Source organism: Zalophus californianus, chromosome 9 (assembly GCF_009762305.2).
Source record: "Zalophus californianus isolate mZalCal1 chromosome 9, mZalCal1.pri.v2, whole genome shotgun sequence".
NCBI classification, from domain to species: Eukaryota; Metazoa; Chordata; class Mammalia; order Carnivora; family Otariidae; genus Zalophus; species Zalophus californianus.
In genome coordinates, this window is record NC_045603.1 from 69,473,908 (window position 1) to 69,494,344 (window position 20,437).

The 20,437-nt window shown below is 37.0% G+C and overlaps 1 protein-coding gene across 2 annotated transcripts in view; it reads left to right on the forward strand.

Annotated features, from left to right (window-relative positions):
- The window catches only part of ADAMTS20 (ADAM metallopeptidase with thrombospondin type 1 motif 20), a 176,641-nt gene that overhangs the window by 121,586 nt on the left and 34,618 nt on the right, over positions 1–20,437 (forward strand). For both annotated transcript variants that reach the window (XM_027591604.2, XM_027591605.2), the window contains 8 exons: positions 3,740–3,907; positions 12,384–12,557; positions 12,633–12,803; positions 17,728–17,928; positions 18,481–18,610; positions 18,825–18,919; positions 19,005–19,099; positions 19,616–19,749. In XM_027591604.2, the coding sequence (XP_027447405.1) occupies positions 3,740–3,907; positions 12,384–12,557; positions 12,633–12,803; positions 17,728–17,928; positions 18,481–18,610; positions 18,825–18,919; positions 19,005–19,099; positions 19,616–19,749 (1,168 nt within the window). The remainder of the gene's footprint in view (positions 1–3,739; positions 3,908–12,383; positions 12,558–12,632; positions 12,804–17,727; positions 17,929–18,480; positions 18,611–18,824; positions 18,920–19,004; positions 19,100–19,615; positions 19,750–20,437) is intronic.

The window sequence follows — 20,437 nt, forward strand, 5'->3', positions numbered from 1 at the left end:
CGAAGGCAGACGCTTAACGACTGAGCCACCCAGGCGCCCCATAATGTTGCTACTGCTGAAGTAGATTGTATCCTATAGCTACCATTCCATGGTACTCATGAAAATATATCTCAGAATTTAAGACTATGTCAACTAAGGACAATAGGGGTTATTATTAAGAGCTCTTTTGACAAGAATGCTGGAAAATATACAGTGTTAATAAAATCTCAAGGGAGTAGGATGGTATCAGGAATATAAAATAGAGAAAACAAAAAAACAAAACAAAACAAAACAAATTGCTGGGGTGCCAGAGAAAAGAATTGTCATGTTTGAATATCCCATCAAGTGAGCTCTTTTGTGGTATCTTTACAACTCAGAATGTATTGTGGTTTGAGAGAAAGAGGGTAGCATTTCACTAGTTACTTACTTTATGACTACCTCATTCCAACTAAAACATTATTCTTTGTATAACATGTTCTCTTTCACTTAAATCCTCACACGGAATTCATCAGACATGATAAAATTATGTATTTACTCCTCTTCAAAACTTGAGGAAATAAAGCTCTACTTTAAAAGTGTGACCAAGCATAATTTATTTTGCAATTCTTTTATTTTGTACTTTTTGTCTATCTTTCCTAGGGAAACTTTGTGTTTATAAACCAATAAATATATTTCAAGGAATTGAAAATGTTTTAATAAATTACTTTAGAGTTTAACAAAAACAAATAAGAATTGCTTACACCAAGGATCAACATCAATTAATCAGCCAATATTTATTATACCTGCCATTTTGTGGGTGATGTGGGTAACCTCTAAAAGGTCCTTGACCTCCAGAAGTCTGGGTAGATAAAGTACGTGACAAAAGTAGAAAATGATGAAGTGCTAAAAAACAGAGTGAGACTCAGAATTCAGAGAAGTGAAAGATTGATATGTATTTACCCTAGACATGGGACTGACTTAGAACTTTAAGGATAAGTCACATTTAGAAAGCACCAGGGGAAGTGACTAGTTGAGGTAAAAGGAAGTAACATGAATTGGGCACTCTTGTTGAGTGAATATAATATGCCCAAGTAGAGCAACTCTACATGTTGAAAAGTAACAGACTATAAGGTCAGAAAGGTATGTTGACTGAAATTTAGTGGATCAAGAAAACAAAGAAGAATGTAAGTTTTGATTTACTATGAAAGATAATAGCCATTGTCAGTTTTTGAGCAAAAAAAATGTTTAAAATTATGTTTAATAATAGTCTTGGTTAAAGATTAGAATAATGAAGAAGAGAAAGATGATCTTGAGTTAGAGTAGGAGACACTCTTCAGTCTTGTGAAGAATAATCTTTGATAGTGTACTACAGTGTGTGAGTTTACATTCCATTCTTAGATATTGCTCATTGAGGAAATACATTGCTCAATTCTAAAGGAGAATCTTCAGTATTCCCTCTTATAGTACATAGTTTTGTAAATGAATTGATCATTCTTATCAGAAATATCAATAATGTACTGCGTACTTACTGTGTGATTCTTGGATTCTTGGCACTGTTAGAACTCTGAGAATTTTACAAAACCAGACACGTGGGCAATGTCCAGATAAGGATATTAAACAAATATATGGCCATCCATCTTTTCCATCAGCAAGCCTACTTCTTCAAAACTGAGTTTAAATACCACCTTCTCCTTGAGTACTTACCAAACATCCCAGAAAGGAATGGCTACTTTTCAGAATTCCTTAAATCCATAATTTTTATTGTATTGTTTTAATGTGCTTTTTCCTGGTCTTTATTGGGTTTAATATTATCTAAGATCTATTTTGGTATTATTCATCTAATCGGTGATATGTGTCATTTAGATTCTAAGCACTTTCAAACAATGAATCATGGTACACTACATCAAAAACTAATGATGTAATGTATGGTGATTAACATAACAATAACAAATTTAAGGAAAAAATAAAATAAAGTAGATTCTGAGCACTTTAAGAATAAATCAAGGGCAAAAGCAAGAGATGTTTAATGAATCTGTGTCTGCAACTCTTGGTATATGGTAGAAACTCAATAATATTCACAGAATGAATAAGATACTAAATATTTTTACATCTTCCATAGAACAACTTGTTGTTCTTAAATATTCACAGTAATGCTTACTTTTTAAAAGAGGCTAACAGGAAGAGTAATGAATGTTCTTCTGTTCTAAAGATCCCAAAGGTTAGAAAAAACAATATATACCTAAGGAGGAAAACATTTTTTCCATGTGTGAACATGTACATATACTTCTTGATGATATATGCTTGATACTCAATAATATGTGATATTTTTGGTGTAAATCATCCCATACTCTTTGAAAAATAGACAGTGAAGACAAAACTGAGAAGAACCCAAGTCAGGAAGAGTAGAGCATATAAGTAGATCCAAAAGAGAAAGTCAATAGGAAGAATGCATGCTTAATACAGGTTGTGAACATCCCTTAGAGATTTTCACAGAATTAAGTATGTTCTAAGTGACATGTAAGGCTGTGTTAAAGAGAACATTTTGGATATGGTAATAAGTCTTAAAAATCAAGGCACTATATTAAATTAATTGCCTACAAAAATGAGATATAGTATTGCAGATAATATAAAAAGATAAATTATACCTTCACTATTTTTTATTTAAAATGTTTTAAGCATCTAATATCTGTATTAGATAGTCTGTCTTTGAACTGATAGATAAAATGTATAATATATTATCTAATGTTCTCTGAACTCAGTATATGTTTCTAAATGAAACCATATGTGAACAGCTGTCTCAGAGGTATGAGAGGAGTTGTCTGGAATCCATGTCTTTGCTTAACTTTTCCCTGGTACATATATCACGCTGAAAATTGCCAACATCCTGAGACTCTGTAAAGGACAGTAGTAGAAGAGGAAGCTAATATTTACTGAGGATGCACCACGTGTAATAGGATTGGATTAGACCTTTCGTATTCTTGATCTCATCTGCATAATAAAGCTGTAATATTGGTGGTTATTATCTCCATTTTATAAATGAGGAAATGGAGTCTTGGACAGGTGATGAAATGTGTCTGGGGTCACGCAAGGAGTAAGAGGCAAACCTGGTATTCAATACCGGAGCCCAAGCTCTTCTCACTACATTGTCCTGGCCTCATTCTTTAAATGGCAACTTGCTGAAAAATGAAGTCAAATTATTATTTCACTTACATCTTTACAGAGATTTTAGTTATTTTTTTAACTGACTATATTGGAAAGTTAATGGTACAGAGAGATATTTTCTGAGATTGATGCAAAAAACAAAGTTGAACTGAATTTCAGCACTTAAAAAAATGACTTTTCTCCTTTCTCCATCCCTGCATTGAAAAATCATTGCACTTTTTTAACATCCAAAGTATACTTTGCAGTGTGGGAAACATGGGGTTACAAATAGAATAGGTGGTGACCATACAAAATTAAAATTTAATCATCATGTATGATAACAAGAGTTAGCTTCAGATAGTCTTTACCCTTAAAAGATCTAAAACATTTACATCCCAGAAGAATCCTTGGTATACTGTAGACAATCAGTACTTTTTATGGAATTAATGAATACCTTATGGTATCAATATCCATTGATGGTCCAGGGCAGATGGACAGATTATAAATTCTTTCTAATTAAAAATATCGAAGTATATCTTAATGAAAACATCAAAGCAATGATGTTTTGATTCTTCATTTTATACATTTTGAAGATAAATTAGTCAAGATAAAATTAAATGTGTTCATGTTTATTTTCTAGTGCTCAGCTTCTTGTGGTAAAGGTTTAAAGTACCGTGAGGTGCTTTGCATTGACCAATTCCAAGGGAAATTAGAAGAGAAATATTGTAGTCATCTACAGAAACCTCGAACTCACAAAGCTTGTAGATCTGTCAGATGCCCCTCATGGAAAGCCAACAGATGGAAGGAGGTATGTGATGTATTTTATAATTATAAATGTATTTTTGCTTTTAAAAAGAAAATCTCAAGTCTATTTTGATAACCTTGAAGATTTTACTCCACTAAAATGTGTTTTATTCTTTATACATTTATTTGCACTATGCTCTGAATTAATGTACAGTGTTAACACTTTTGCTAAGTCTATAGTTAAATAACAATTTAGTCAGTTGATTTTTTTTGTGACTGTAAACTTTACAAGAAATTCTGTTACTGAATACCAGGGGCAGGGGGCTACTGATAATCACCTTATTATTCCAGGTAGTCTACTCCAGGAAACTAACTGCAGATTACAGGAGGGAGGGGGTGAGGGGATGGGGTGACCGGGTGATGGGTATTAAGGGTGGCACATGTTAGGATGAGCACTGGGTGTTCTACGCAACTAATAAATCACTGAACATTGCAATAAACAAAAAAGAGAGAGAGAGAGAAAAGAAAAAAAAGGAAAGTATAGATGATGATATATTTAGTGACTGCCTTGTTTCCACACCAAAGTCTTGGATTTGAGCTAAGCTTACATTTTGGAGAAAGGACTGGTATGTTCTAAACAGGATGATAATTGGAGTTGTTTAAAAGTTAGGGACATGTCAGAACTAGGGAGCCTGGGCTAGCCTAAGGCTAGAGTGGACACACTTGGAAAGACTTAGCCAAAATGAAGCTGATATATACATGAGATCCAGACTGAGAACTCAGTTAATAAAAGAAGGGTGATTGATAGCTGCCCTGGCATACTCAGGGAAGTAAGCCCAAAATCTAAATTGGGGGTGGCATGCGTTTGATTGTGGTTGTCAAACAAAGACCAGCTTGGGAAGTAGTGAAGAGGTAAAAGCCATGAATGAAGTTGGAAATTTTCACTAGAATAATTTCTGGGGGCCCGATCTCAATGGGGATAGGCTTTCAGCACAGCTGTCTGGCTGCTCTCAGCAGGACCTCAGGGGGCTTAGCCATTTCTTAAAGGTCATAGTCCTGAGAAGGGAAGAAAAACCTCTTTTCAGCTGATGCAGCTTCCTTGCTCCTGTGTGGTGTTGGAATGATGTCTATTAAAGATAGTTCAGAGAGGAGCTAGAAGAAGTGGGGTTCCTCTGGGTTCCTAAGTCATCACAGTTTACTCTATGAGGTTAGAGCCTCAGTACAGGGCACCAGCTTTTGCGGGGTGCTGTGTCAGCCCGTCATTTTTACTGAAAAAAAGCTCCCAAATTGAGCATCTCAGGTTTCTTTGTAGAAGAGATAGCCTCTGTCAAGTGCTCACAGGCTGAGAATAATGCTTAATACTTGAGTGAAAACTGGGAGCAAACATGTTTGTTTCTCATCCCACACACAAAAAAACCCATATATTTTAAGCATTTGCTTCGACATTGAATTTTGGTAAAGTAATAAAATTATTTTTCATGCTTTAACAAAGGCTATGATTTAAAAGGTTTCCCATTAACCTGTTTTATTTTATAAATGCCACTACTACCTACTAAGCTGTTTAAGAAAGAAACACTGGATCATTCTGTCTCTTTCTCCCTTGACCTTGCAGTCAGTCACTCAACAGGTTCTTCCAATTCTCCTTCAAAGTCACTCTTGAATCTCCTTGCGAACACTCCAGTCTAATTCATCACCTGTTCCCAAGTGTGCAATGGCCTCCCTGTATGTATTTTTGCCATTATTTACTTGCATATAGTGTGAGCTCTAGAATAACTCAAATATCCTTGTATTTCTTCCTGTCTTCTGTGATTGGCCATCATCTTTACATGGTCAGTCTACAACCTAACCCATACTTACTTCTTCAGCATTGTCTCAGGCCACTGAATCTCAGGGACAAAGGATAACTTGTTCACAAAGCACTTAACTTAGTATCTAGCCGAATACTTCTTATCTTGAATATTGTGATTTAGTTGCAAAAAACACTTTCCAACACTTAATTTATATATTTGTCATATTGTGGCGTTTTGCTTAAGGTTGGGGTTTACCTTATTTTATCTGGACCAGGATGTGCCAGAATTATGGCAAAGTGGCTTTCTCCCAAAGGGTGAAACACTGTAAAGTCACTGAACCCAGCATGTGGCAGGGGCTTCCTAATTCTGACATCAGCCGGGAACTATGGGGCGGTGGGGGGTCGGGGGGATGGGTGTGGAAGTGGGAGAGGCTTTTTGCTTCTTGGCCACCAGCATGCCTGTTGATTCCTCAGAATTCCCTTGCCGCTCTGCAGCTGCTCCAGCTGCTGTGGTCGGTATTCACGGGGGACACTTTCTGACCCTTGGCCTCCAGCCCCACAACAGCAAATCAATCATTGGTGCTAACAAATTGGCCTTGGCTTACCACCAAGTATGAAATTATATAAGACTCACTTACATGAACATGTTTATGGGGTTTCTAAGATACAGATATGAATATTCAAAGACTATTAAAAAAAACACAGATGCTTTTGTACAGTCTGCTTTCTTCTCTTTGAATTGGTTTTCCTTGTCATAGAAATTGGCTTCATACACCCACACAGTCCTCAAATCTCTACCAGAAACAAATGACCATTTGTGAAGTCGTTGTCTTTTGATTTATTCTATAAAAAGTACCCACATGAAGTTAACAATTGCAGGCTGTCCCTGCACTACATATAATAATATATTCAACAGAAGTGTAATTTCAGAGGTAGTTACAAGATAATCACTGGTTGCTACTTTGTTCCGACTGTATAAATTGTAACATTGCTTTAGTAGAATCACTCACTATAAAACAATTTCATTTTATTACTATTTTACATTCTACCTCAAATGGGAAGACTCATTTAGCAAATTGTGACTGCAGAGGTGCTCAAATGAGTTTTGAAGTAACACTCTTCATTTGGTATTTGATACCGTTTTTCAATGAAAGGATTTAGTAATGCAGTTTAGTGACTGGTGCTAAAGAGAAACAAACATTGGTATAGAGGGCCATTTGTCCTCTGCTTCCAGATGTATACCTTCAGAGAATAATTTAAAAGAAAAAATAACTCCCTCCACTTTCTGAAACCAGAAAGGTGTTTTTGTTTTGTTTTGTTTTTAAACTTAATTTTACCTATTTGGGAATACTAGCTTCGTTTGTATATTCAAGTTTTTAAGGCTAGCATGGTGCTAGAGTCCTCATTGTCTCATGCTCCATCTACTTAGTTCTACCATCCAAATGTAGTTTTCATACTCAGGGAAAAAAAAAAAAGTCCAAAATTCTTGCCTCCCTTTGATCATGACAAATCTGCTGGACAACTTAGGAAGATGACCTCAAGAATCTCACTCAACCCTGTTGCATCTAGAGTCACCTGATATCAACCACTTGCCTGGTTCCCCTTCTGTGAGACCCATCATTTTCTTTCTACTAGTTTAAGATCAGAGCTGGAACCAAAGTGATAGAAGTTCCAAAATCTCACCAACCTATTAGCTAGTGCCCCCTTCTCCCAAAGCCCCTGAAAAAAGAAAATTTTTGAAACTATATGCTAAATGTTAGCATTTTAGGTGAATTTGTATTTCTATAATTCCATATTTTCTATATTTTCAAAAGACATAAATCTGTATTTACATATTTTCAGAAATTTCTGATGTATACACATATATCTCTTAGAACCTAAAAAGATAGTAAATCTTAATTGAGTCCCCATAGCCACTGGCCAAGAACCCAGAGCCTCTTCTCTCTTCCCAAGCTATGTTCCTACCATTGACGATAGGCTGGAGCCCCAAGATGGGGAAGATGTCCTTTTTGGCTCTGGGGCTGAGCAGACTATGCATCTCACTGTCTTCTGGCTGGTGCAGCCACTCTGTTCTAACCTTTCTGTGTGCCTGTTCTCTCTCTCCCTTTCTTTTCTTTCCTGATACTTAAGAGGGCCTTTCTTTGAGTGGGCTGAGATGACTCACTCTCTGGTTTAAGGCATGTATCTAGAAATTTTCAAGGCAGAAATAACTTTATCTCTGCAAGAAAAGGGAAGAAATGGGAATAGGAAGGGAGCAACAAGGGACAGTCACTTCCTGACATTGCTTGGAGAGGAGAAAACAGCTAAAGATGCTACATAGCTTGTACAGGTCACAGACCAAAAGTGTGTGTGCGCGCGCACGTGTGTGTGTGTGTGTGCGTGTGTGTGTGTGGTGGGGAAGCACTTGAACACAGGTCTATTTGAGCTTTCCTTACTATAGTTGCTGTCATAATCATTTCATTATTATCATTATACATCAGCTCATCCTTATATTTCCTTAGCAACATACTGTCACTCTTAGGAGGGCACCTAAAGTCAACAATTGTAGATTGCCATTGCATCACACATAGTAATGCATTCGATAGAGATGTAAATTCTATGTTTTACTGAACATAGAATTGCAAGCTGTTTATATTTTTAAAACGTATGTTGCATAAATATAAGATATATATGGATTTTGCAGCTTATGGAATATAATGGTTTAGTTGATCATATATTAAATATGATGTAGTTGCTGAAATTATTAGCAACATATTAGGCTACATTTATGATAGATAGCATTCAAATCTTTGGCACAGATCCTGCTTACATTTTTGGAGCAGTGTCTATTCCAGAGGACCCACACTTTAAGAAAAGCAATGACAAATTTACCAAATCCCCAGAGAAGTACAATCAAAAGGTTACAAGTATTTTGTCGGTTCCATTGTGTTCTATTGCAAGTTGGAAAAGCTCTGATGATTATTGGCTTAAACTCAAAGACATTTCCTCTTTACCTAACAAAACTAGATCACTGGTTTTGGGTTTGATTTGGCCACTTTATAATGGCAGAGTGCTGGACTGGCATTTCTGCGATTTTATTGGTCAACTCCTATTGGTCAGAAAATAGCTCTCACTCTTTTAAAGCCTTCATACCTACCTTCATACTTTCTCCCATGAAAGTGAATATGGATTTGTTCTGTGTTGGGAAGGAAGGCAGATTCTGGAACATGGTAAACGTTTAAAGAAGACTATTCCAGCACAGAATAGCTGAGTATTCGCTAACCTTAGAGTCAACCGAAAATGGAATGACTGCTTTCAGGATGTAGTGAATGTACCCGGGTTGAGGGTAGGAAAGTATGGGTAGGTTTGATGGCCCTTCGTTTACTAGTGCTGTAAAAGGAATTTCAAAATTGAAGAGAAATTGAAGTTACATATTCCTAGAGTCTCTCCTAACTCCAAATGCTCTACTATTGCTAATATTACTGCCTCACTATTGATTCACTTGAAATAAGGCACAGTTACAAATAACTATGAGGCAATCAAGACCTAAATCTTAATAAGAAATAAGAAATAATGCACCCAGAGAGAACATTGCATTTTAAATGATTTATGAAATAGCAGTTTGATGAACCTATTTTGACAATGCACATTCTAACATTTCTTTAAGCCTGCTCTCCAGTAGCTAAAATGTCTATAGTACCTGTGTGTTGGCTAGAATTCACCTTCTCCAATTCCACTGTCCAGTCTTTCAAGTGCCAGTCTGTGCAGTGTTCTAGTATATTACATGTAAATAGGATATTTGGCTGATTTTTCCCGTCTGAATTAAATTATGCAGTGTTGGTGAGTTAGTGTATTCAATCATTTATTTGTGTTGTAATTATAGTCTCACATTGCCTTCACATTAGATATCTGGATTTTTAAAAAAGATAATATGGAACATGCTTATAAGTATGTAGTTCTCTGAAGCTGTTAAATAAGGGTGCATATTTTAGAGTGAGAGGTGTACCTTGAGAATTCATGCTAGTAAGTCACTCGACGAAAGAGAGTAATCATATGTTCACAGCATCCACCACTGTAGGGGGACCTGGCTGGGCAAAGGTTCTGCTTTGGAAATATTGAATTTGAGGTACCTTTGACATATCTATGGAGAAAACACATGAAATTTCTGTAAATACATAGAACATTCTTGTAAACACATGCAAATGTAAATGTCAAAGTCAGAATTAGGATCAAGGCTGGAGAAAACAGATTTAGAAAATTGGTGCATAGAAGAAACCACTCAGAGTGCTCACAGGGTATAAAGAGAAGCAGGTTATAAACAGAATCCCAGGATATGCTAACATTTAAGGCTTAGCTGAGAAAATGGTCAGTTAAGGACTCTGAGAAGGAGCAATCTAAGAAGAGTAGAGTACCCAGAACCTGAGGAGATTTCAATCACAGAAGCCAGAATGGCTCCACATAAAGTGGTCAATGCTGCTGAACGTGTCCATGAAATTAAGAAAAGATTTGAAACGTTTTTGTTGGACCTGGCAGTTATGGTTATTGATGACATTGGGTTAAGAATTATTTCATTTAACCCATATATTCTCTTTTCTGTTCAAATCTAAAATTGCATCAGTTTACTTTTTTGTACTCTTTTAAAAAAACTGAAAAACAAAAAGTTACTTGTTTTCTTTCAAGCAGTAGACCATTTTTTTTCCTTTTATGGAAGAGATCCACAATAGTAGTTACCCATGGTCACAGTAGATTTTTCTAAACATGTGCTATGACCAAAAACTATGGGGATTTTTGAGTTTTAGAAAATTATATTTGTCTGCTAGAACTTCTTGCTAAGCTGTGTTTTGTGAATTATGTTTTTCCAGGAAAATTTTTTTTTCAGGTTTAGAGGCAGGAAGTTTTCCAAATGTAGCTTATATTTCTGAAATTATCCCTGGAAAATGTTTGCAGGAGCCTTATTTTATAGGCTAAACATTTTCACAAGAGGTTCAGATAAGCTAAACTACCTCAGACATTTTAGTCTACTTAACATTGTGCCCTGCATAAAACACATACTAAGTTATTTTTGTCTCCATACAATGGAGCTCTTTTTTGTGAAAACACTCAGTGGGGGCAAAATTCAACTGCCTAAGCATAAAATGAAGGTAAGTGTAAGCTATGTAGATAATACTGTTCTTCATAGGTTAAAAAATATATATATAAATTCTTTCAAGTCAGTGATTACTGCTTATACCCATTGCTTATACCCATTGCTTATACTGCTTGTAATTCTAAATTTTCAAGTGCATTTAGAGTGAAATGCTACAACAGTTTGCATGAGGAATTCAAGTCTACAAGGTGAACCAAGATCTTAGTTATTGCGGGATCTAAATATTTTTTCATTCATGGTAAATCCATATTCTGTCGATATACATTTATTGTTGTGGAAAAAGAAATTCGTCGCTCTGAGACTCCTGCAGAAATATAGAAATTGGTGAAGGACCTGATTTTTTTTAAAGACTTATTCATTTATTTTCAAGAGAGACAGAGAGGGGGAGAACAAATGAGGGGGGGCAGAGAGAAGAGACTCTTCAAGCAGACTCGCCGCTCAGTGCAGAGCTGACATGGGGCTCCATCTCACCTCCCTGAGATAATGACTGGAGTGGGAGTCAAGAGTCAGAAGCTTAACTGACTGAACCACCCAGGTGCCCCAAAGGACCTGATTTTTTACCCTTACAGTATCACGGGGAAAAATGATGAGACCACAGATATTCCTCAGTAGGACTTCCAATCCCTTCTGGAATCACAAGGGGTATAGAAAACCAAACTTGCAAATTAAATAAATAGCCCTGGGTGTTCTCCACACTTTATTAATGTTAGCACCACAGCTTTTGGTTGTAGCCAAGCTCTGTTGTAATATGACCTGGCATTCTAGAGCTGCAAAGGCCCTGAGAGTTTACCAACTCCTTCCCCATCCCCCTCAGCACAATGACAGCTGGGTGTCTGGAATCAGAAAGAACTCAGCTTCATCTTGCTAACCAGAAGCAGGAGCTCAGGCAAGTGACTTACCATCTCTGAGCCTCAGGTCCTCAGCACTGCTTGTCAGAGCTAGAGCTGTTATCAGGAATAAATGTATGGAAGTATTCTATGAAATTTTAGAAATAATACAGAATCTTCTTTGTGCACATAAGAAAAATGAGACCTGGAGAGGCTAAGACAAGATGGTCTAAGTTTACAGTTTATACAACCAGCTTCCCCAAGCACTGTCCATTGACAGATAATCATGAATCAACAGATTAGCAAATATTCGGATCCCCAAACTGTAGTAGGTGCTGCAAGTATAAAGATGAGTATAACACAATCTTGGAAATTATTGTTCCTTCGAGGGAGATTATGCATATAGCCTAAGGATTTAAATGATGTTTTAAAGCAATGTAGCAGAATACTTTCATTGTGCAGCAAGTTGAAAAGATATTAAGAACATTTCAGTCAGAATGGAGAGTTATCGGTTGGGATGGAGGGACTGAGACAACTTGTCATATAACTTGTCATAGTTTCCATAAGGGTTAAGTAGGTATTGCAAAATAAAAAAAAAAATATTTGCACATCTGTATAGAGGCTTCACACTAGACAGTCTTAAAAATTCGAATTGCATAATATTTTCTATCTAGTACCTGATGTAATGTTAGGTTATGTTTAAAAGAAACAAGAAAATAGGCCATGGCACTATTTTGCCATCTTTACGTAATTTGATATTTGTTAGCTAATTGTTCAAACCCTTTGGGCTTCTCTGTAGTGCTCTGTGACCTGCGGCGTGGGAGTTCAGCAAAGGGATGTGTACTGTAGACTCAGAGGCGTTGGTCGGGTGGCTGACGAAGTGTGTGATCCATCCACCCGGCCTTATTTTCAGCAGCAATGTTGGCGTCAGGACTGCAAACAGTACCAGTGGGTAGCAGGAGAGTGGCTGAACGTGAGTACTGACAAGCAAACTTTCAAAGACACTGCTTGAAAGAATGTGTTACTCATTTTGTCGTTGCACTTCTAGTGTTCAACATCATGTACCAAAACAGAGACACATCGGCAAGTGAAGTGCACCGATGCACAAAATGTTCAAGTGAACGAGAGCTTCTGTGATCCCTCAACCAGACCTCTTTCAATCAAAAAGTGCAGGAACCCTTCCTGCAGGTATATTGTGGTAACAGGAGACTCATCACAGGTAAGGCAGAGAAAGTTAAGACATTTTGCTCCTGGAAAAAAAAAAAAAACTGAGTCTCAAATTTGATGCAGTTGAAACTGGGTCTAAATTTACACCCGGGGGTTGGCCGGGGGGCGCGGGGGGTGGGGCGGGGGATGCCTGGCTGGCTTAGTCGGTTAAGCGTCTGCCTTCAACTCAGTTCATGATCCCGGGATCCTGGGATCAGCCCCACATGGAGTTCCCTGCTCAGCGGGGAGTCTGCTTCTCCCTCTGCCCCTCCCCACTGCTCACATGTGCTCTCTCTCTCTCTCAAATAAATAAGTAAAATCTTAAAAAAATAAATTTGAATACAGGGGCAGATAATGGTATGCATATCAATCTAGGGAATGGAACCACTGACAGTGGGATGGTGCAGAGAGAGTAATAGCAACATGTATGTTAAACTCTAGTTCAGTTCTGTTCTAGTTCAGTTCTGAAGTGTTAGTTGGGACCAACTGTGAAATCAACTACCAGGAACAGTTTGGCAAATTGGCCCTGAGGAGTTGCCTGCTTTTTAAAAACAGCTTTTTTGACATATAATTTACAAACAATAAACCACACATATTCAAAATGTATAACTTGCTAAGTTTTGATGGGTGTATACACCCATAAAACCATTTCTATATTCAAAATAAAGAGCATCTCCATCACCCCCAAAAGTTTCCTTGTGCTACTTTATACTTCCTTCCCCTTTCCCCTCTCCCTCCCAACTATAGGTAACCTAATCTGTTTTTTTATGTTAGGGATCCCTCGTTACATTATTTTGCATTTTCTAGAGTTTTGCATAAATGGAATCACACAGTATGTACTATTTTTGGTCATTTTTTAAAAGATTTTATTTATTTGAGAAAGAGAAAGAGAGCATGAGCAGGTTGAGGGGTGGAGGGATAAGCAGACTCCCTGCTGAGCAGGGCACCCAATGCAAGACTCAATCCCAGGCCTCTCAGATCATGACCTCAGCTGAAGAGAGACGCTTGACCGACTGAGCCACCCAGGCACCCCTGTCTAATTATTTTGATGACTTTACGTATTTTGAGATTGAGTCAGGTTGTAGTATGTATCAATAGCTTATTCCTTGTGATTATTAAATAATATCCTAGTATATGGATAGCTTCCAGGGCACTAATCTTCTGTGATGTCTGATTTGCCATTAATTCCCATCTTCTCTACTTTTCTTAATCTCAGACAGTGTAATATTTATCTTTAGAAGTTTGATTTCAGCTTTTGTAGTTCTTTCATGTCTCTACTTTTTGAATATGCTACAATTAGTAATAACTTTTTAATGTCTTTCTCTGCTAATTCTAACATCTATGTATGTGCATTTACAATTGAGAGAATTTTAGTATACTCTCAAGTTTGTGCAACCATCACCGTGATCTAATGCTAGAACATTTTATCACCCCAAGAAGAAACTCCATATATATTAGTAGTAACTCCTCATTTCCTTCTTCCCCTGAGCCGCAGAAAACCACCTACCTATATTCTGCAGCTATGGATATTCCTGCTCTTGGCATCTCATATAAATTGAATCATACAATATGTGGTCTTTTGTATATGGCTTCTTTCACTTAGCATGGTATTTTTAAGGTTCATCCGTGATGTAGTATATAGCCATCATTCATTCCTTTTTAAGGATGAATAATATTCCATTTTAGGGATATGCTATATTTGTTTACTCATCAGTTGATGGATATTTGGGTTGATTCAATTTTTGACTATTCTGAATAACGTTGCTAAGAACATTTGTGTACGAGTTTTTTTATGAATGTTTTCAGTTTTCTTGGGCAAATACATAGAAGCAAAATTTCTGAGTATTATGGTAACTCTTTAATTTTTTGAGGAAATTCGAAACTGTTTTCCACAGTCACTGCACCATTTTGCAATCCTACCTATTTTACACTCTTGGAATAAATCTCACTTGGTCATGGTGCATAATCCTTTTTATTTGTTTCCGGAATTGCTTGCTAGTGTTTTGTCGACGATTTTTGTATCTACATTCATAAGAGATATGGGTCTGTAGTTTTCTTGTGGTATCTTTACCTGGTTTTCGTATGAGGGCTATAATGGCCTTGTATGATGAATTAGGAAGTATCCCTTACTCTTCTTTCTTTTGCAAGAGTTTTGGAAAGGTTAATGCTAATTCTTCTTCAAATATTTGATGGAATTTACCAGCAAAGATTCTGGTCTTGGGCTTTCCTTTGTGTAAAGTTTTTTGGTTATTAATTCAATCTCTTTGTTATAGTTCTGCTCTTTCTCTCTCCATCCTAGAGTGTATTGTTGCTGTTTGCTTGGTTAGTGACTTTTTTTTTAACTCATTGTAAAGTTTGTATCCTTTGTCACATGTAGTCACTGAAGTTTTTGCTTGATTAATTTAATTGTGAGCTAATAATTGGATAGTGATTTCCTTACATACCTAGAACCAATCTCTAGCCACTGCTAAGAAGCTCTGTATGTGTAGGCACGTTTAACACTCAGTCAGGGAATTTACAGCTCTTCCTTAAGCTTAATGTCCTGTCTTTGTGCATAGCTTGGATGTCAGTCAGAGATGAGAGTGTAGGCCCTTCCCAGGTGCTTCCTGGGCACGTGTGGAGTCCTGGACAGGCGCACAACCTTATGCATGTCCACATGTTTCTAGATTCCTATGAATATATTGGAGCTTTTCAAAGCTGTTACAGACATTTCATTTCCCAGATTTTCCTTTTAAGCCTTTTTGACTAGCCTACTTTTTGCTCCATCTGTTATCCCTGCTCTGGAAGCTGCAAAATTAAACAGTGGCCTTTAATTGGGTTCAACAAATGCCCCTAGGGAAACGCTTTTAGCACTGGGCAAACTCTGAGTCAAGTCAAATAAAGATAGTCTTGCAAGCAGGATTTTCTAGAAAACCATCAAACAGTTCAAATTATGACAATTCTATGGAAAAGAGACTTTGAAGGATGTTCAACCCAGTTCCACCGCTCTTGTGGCTGCCAGGCTGCTGGTTTTTGCCATGTTTGCAGGACTGTTGAACCATGAGAGATGATGGACTCTGAAAAACAAACTGAGGGTTTTAGAGGGGAGGGGGGAGGGGGGATGGGTTAGCCTGGTGTTGGGTATTAAGGAGGGCACGTTCTGCATGGAGCACTGGGTGTTGTATGCAAACAATGAATCATGGAACACTACATCAAAAACTAATGATGTAATGTATGTTGATTAACATAACATAATAAAAAAAAGGACTACTGATTTTGAAGGCTACTATGGAGCTAGAGAGGGAAGCATGGGTATAGGGTGAGTCAAAACACCATAAAGCTCCCTCTTCATTCAGAGACAGCCTTGTTTTTTGTTTTTTGTTTTTTTTTAAGATTTTATTTATTTATTTGACAGAGAGAGATGCAGCAAGAGAGGGAACACAAGCAGGGGGAGTGAGAGAGGGAGAAGCAGGCTTCTCACTGAGCAGGAAGCCCGATGTGAGACTCGATCCCAGGACCCTGGGATCATGCCCTCAGCGGAAGGCAGACACTTAACGACTGAGCCACCCAGGCACCAGACAGCCTTGTTTCTTAAATAAATACCTCCTGGAATGCTGCAAACCTTTGGTTAATTTTCAATGTTCTGGGAAAGTTAATTCTGACAAATTTTGCCAGTTTCTTCATTGCTTTTATGGAGGAAAGAATTTTCAGAGGTCCTTACTTAGTTATTTTCACTCACCTTCTTGGTCTGTTTTGAGAGATGGATTTTTCTCCTCATTATGGGTTATATTTTCCTGCTTCTTAGCATGCCAGCTAATTTTTTTTTTTTTGCCAGCTAATTTTTTGATTGCATGTTAGACATGAACTTTATCTTTTTGGCTATAGGATATTTTTTATTCCTATGCATATATTATGAGCTTCATTCTGGAATGAAGTTATTCTTTCTGGAACAGTTTGATCCTTTCTCGCCTTGCTCTTAAGATTTGTTAGGTCAAACCAGTGCATTATTTGGTCTAAGGTTAATTATTCCCCTCTCCTGTGGCAAGACCCCTTTGAGTACTCTACCTATTATCCCATGTATATAAAGTTTTCCAGTCTGGCTGGAGGTAATTGGCACTCTATTTGGTCCCATGTGAGTACCAGATACAGTAATTTCTGTCTTTTGATTGGTTCATTCTTTGACCTCACTTGGTGTCCTCACATGTGTGTATGCACCGGTCAGAACTCTGTTGTCCCCTTGTGTTTCCTTTTCTTGTTCCAAGACCTGGAAGCTCTCTCAAGGTAGCAGACTGGAGCAGTTATAGGATCACTTGTTTTATTTCCATCTCCCAGGTATCACTTTATTGCCTAGTGTCCAGTGTCTGAAAAGCCATTGTTTGATATATTTTTTCCAGATGCTTTTATTGCTTCAGGTTAGAAGACAACTTATTTCTTGTCACTCCATTATTGCTGGAAGCAAAAATCTGTTTGCCCATTTTTTGATCTTTAATTTATTTCTACATCACTTGCCTATTTTAGTCAAATGGTATTATACATCACATTATATGTTTTAAGATAAATGTATGCTAACTTATATATAGTTACTAGTAAGTTAAGGCTAATAACTATTCTTTATTTCAGGTAAGAACTCCTAATATGTTCCATTTCTCTGAAGTTGTGTCTACCAGGAGATAAAGCTTCATCCAATTAAACTATTCTTAGCAGTGTAATGGAAAACAAAACCAAAAAACATAGGCACTAAAAATAGACAGTCTAGCATGAATCTGCATCCTTTCCATTTATTGACTCAACTCTGGAAATGTTACCTAATGTCTCTGAATATTTGTTTACTCATCTGTAAATTGCGCTAATAAATGAGATTATTGTGGGGATGATATAGCCTAATGTATAGGCAAATAGTAGGCTCTAGTTAAGTTTAAGGGCATCTTTTTCTCCCCTTATAATTGTGTATTTTTCAGTGTGCAGGTAACTGTGGATTTAGTGGCCGACAAAGGATTACATATTGCATTGCAATCTGGCCTACTGAGAAATATAAGCTTCATCAACTTTGGCCTATAGACTATCGAGAATGTCCTGTGCTGCCTTCCCCTCAGGTTTACAAATGCAATTTTAGGAGCTGTTTGCATGCGGCCACTTGGAAAGTGGGGAAATGGAGCAAGGTCAGTATACAATTATGAATTGAAAACCTTTTGAATGAGATTCTCTAGGTGTAGAATGCCTGGTAATCTGCATGTCTAACTAGATCTCAGGGTTTTCTCCTATCCCTTCTGTCTATAAAGACCACTATCAGTTACTTGTATAAATATTTCTTTTTCTATGCTTCTTATAATCTGCTTATAAGCAGGGACCATAACTCATAACTTATTTCTGTTCCTCTGAGAGTCTTTCACGGTGGTTTGCATTTTGAGTAGATGCTTAAGAAATATTTATTGGTTAAGTAAAGAAGTAAATAGATCTAACGTATGAGTAATGAAAGTCATCGGCACTATATTCCATTTCCGATCGATAGAAAGCAAGTGAATATTGCTTTGCAATCCTAGCATATAACAATGAGAAAAACTCTGTAGTCTTAATAATCATCATTAATTAATGCATATCAAGGGATGCCTGGATGACTCAGTGGGTTAAACTTCTGCCTTTGGCTCAGGTCATGATCCCAGCGTCCTTTTAACCATTATATACTTCACCGCCAAACTGTATCCTTTTCACAGTGCTCAGTGACTTGTGGAACTGGGACAATGGAGAGAAGAGTAGAATGCATGGCTGAAAGTGGTTGGTCCAGTAACTTATGTTTAAAGCGTTTAAAACCAGATGCTCAAAAGAAATGTTACATCAATGACTGTAAGTAATAGACTTTAAAAATCTACCTAGTACCTAAGTGTTCCTAGGAAGTTTTAATTAAAATTTGAAGGTGAATATTTGTAGCAGTCATATGCTCCATAAAACAAGATGTTTGTTTTTTCAGAGTAGATTAATATTTGTGTGATTGAGCTAAATTCACGCTCTGCTTGTAATTTGTTCATTGTCCATAAGTTGTATTCACTTGTCCTTGAAGGTAAAACATTTACCAGCTGCAAAGAAATCCAAGTAAAAAACAACATTACCAAGGATGGTGACTATTACCTTAACATTAATGGAAGAATAATAAAGGTATTTTGAAAACAGTTTGCATTTGATTTTAACATTGGCTGTTGACTGGAAAAAGCTTTTCTAAATGTTTGCATTTTCCCTTTAGATCTATTGCGCAGACATGCACTTGGAGAACCCCAAGGAATATATATCATTGGTCAAAGGTGAAGAAGACAACTTTTCTGAAGTGTATGGTGTTAGGTATGGGATTTTGGCTTATCTGTGGATTTTTATGGTCCATCAAGAGAATCAGAAGTTCCAGCTTTCAGAGTGACACTTGGGTATCTCACAAGTGGGACAAGTAATTTAGGAGCATGTGGACATATTAGGACCTAAACCAGATGTTGTCCATGGCTGTTGAATACAAAAGACTTGAGTATTAACATGTGTTCACAGAGAGATTGACTAAGAAGAATACTGAAGGTGAGTGTGAAACAAGAGAAGAGTTTAAGAGTTAGGTGTATTTTAATAGAAATGAAGTTAATACCAGTAATAAAATCTAGGAGAACTATAGCTGAATTATTTTCCATAAACCATTCTTGAACTTCCCATTGAGAATTATATGTTAATCTTGAGTGATTTTTACTTCTTTCTCATTTAACTTACTGACACTATCACATTGAAGAGTGTATCTTCTCACTTCCAAAGTTTACCATTTATCTACATGATGGGGGAATTACTACATCTAATACTAAAAATATTCTAATGTTGTTTCAGACTACAAAATCCATATGAATGTCCTTTTAATGGAAGTAGGAGGCAAGACTGTGCGTGTAAAAATGACTACCTGGCTGCTGGGCACACTGTTTTCAGCAAAATAAGAATTGATCTCAATTCCATGCAAATTAAAAGTAAGTGCTGCATCTCTAAAATAGAACGTTTCTATTTGCTAATGAAATTCTAACAATAAGCTGGCATTAGGTGGTAGCCAGGGTATGGAGAAGGGCCTAGCATTGTACATTAATTACTTAATTTTTTTAAAAAGAACTTATTAGGTACATAATTCTTTTGCAATAACGGGGACCCTTAGTAAAAATGTAGTGGTAACAACAGTGATAAGATGCTGCCCTTCTAAGATATAAGCCTCTACCTTAAAATCCCCAATTACATTAAGGACAAGGAAGTTAATATCCTCAACATAGTTGTTAAGTCTTTTGCAGGGTTTAAAGTAATAATTAACAGTAGTTTCAGTTCACAATTTGTCAAGTATTTTCCCATAAATTGTCTCATTTGATCTTTTTTATAACTCTGTACTAGTTAAGGCAGAATTGCATCACATTGTTGCCAGTGATGAAATTAAGATGTACTTATAAAATTAAGTGACTTGTCCCAATTCATACAGTTAGTAATTGGCATTGAGAGTTAAGTCCCACCCACAGATCCCTGCTTCTGTACCTGGTGCCTTTCTAGAAAGTAATTCAGAGGGTACCTGGGTGGCTCAGTTGGTTGAGCGACTGCCTTCGGCTCAGGTCATGATCCTGGAGTCCCAGGATTGAGTCCCGCATCGGGCTCCCTGCTGAGCAGGGAGTCTGTTTCTCC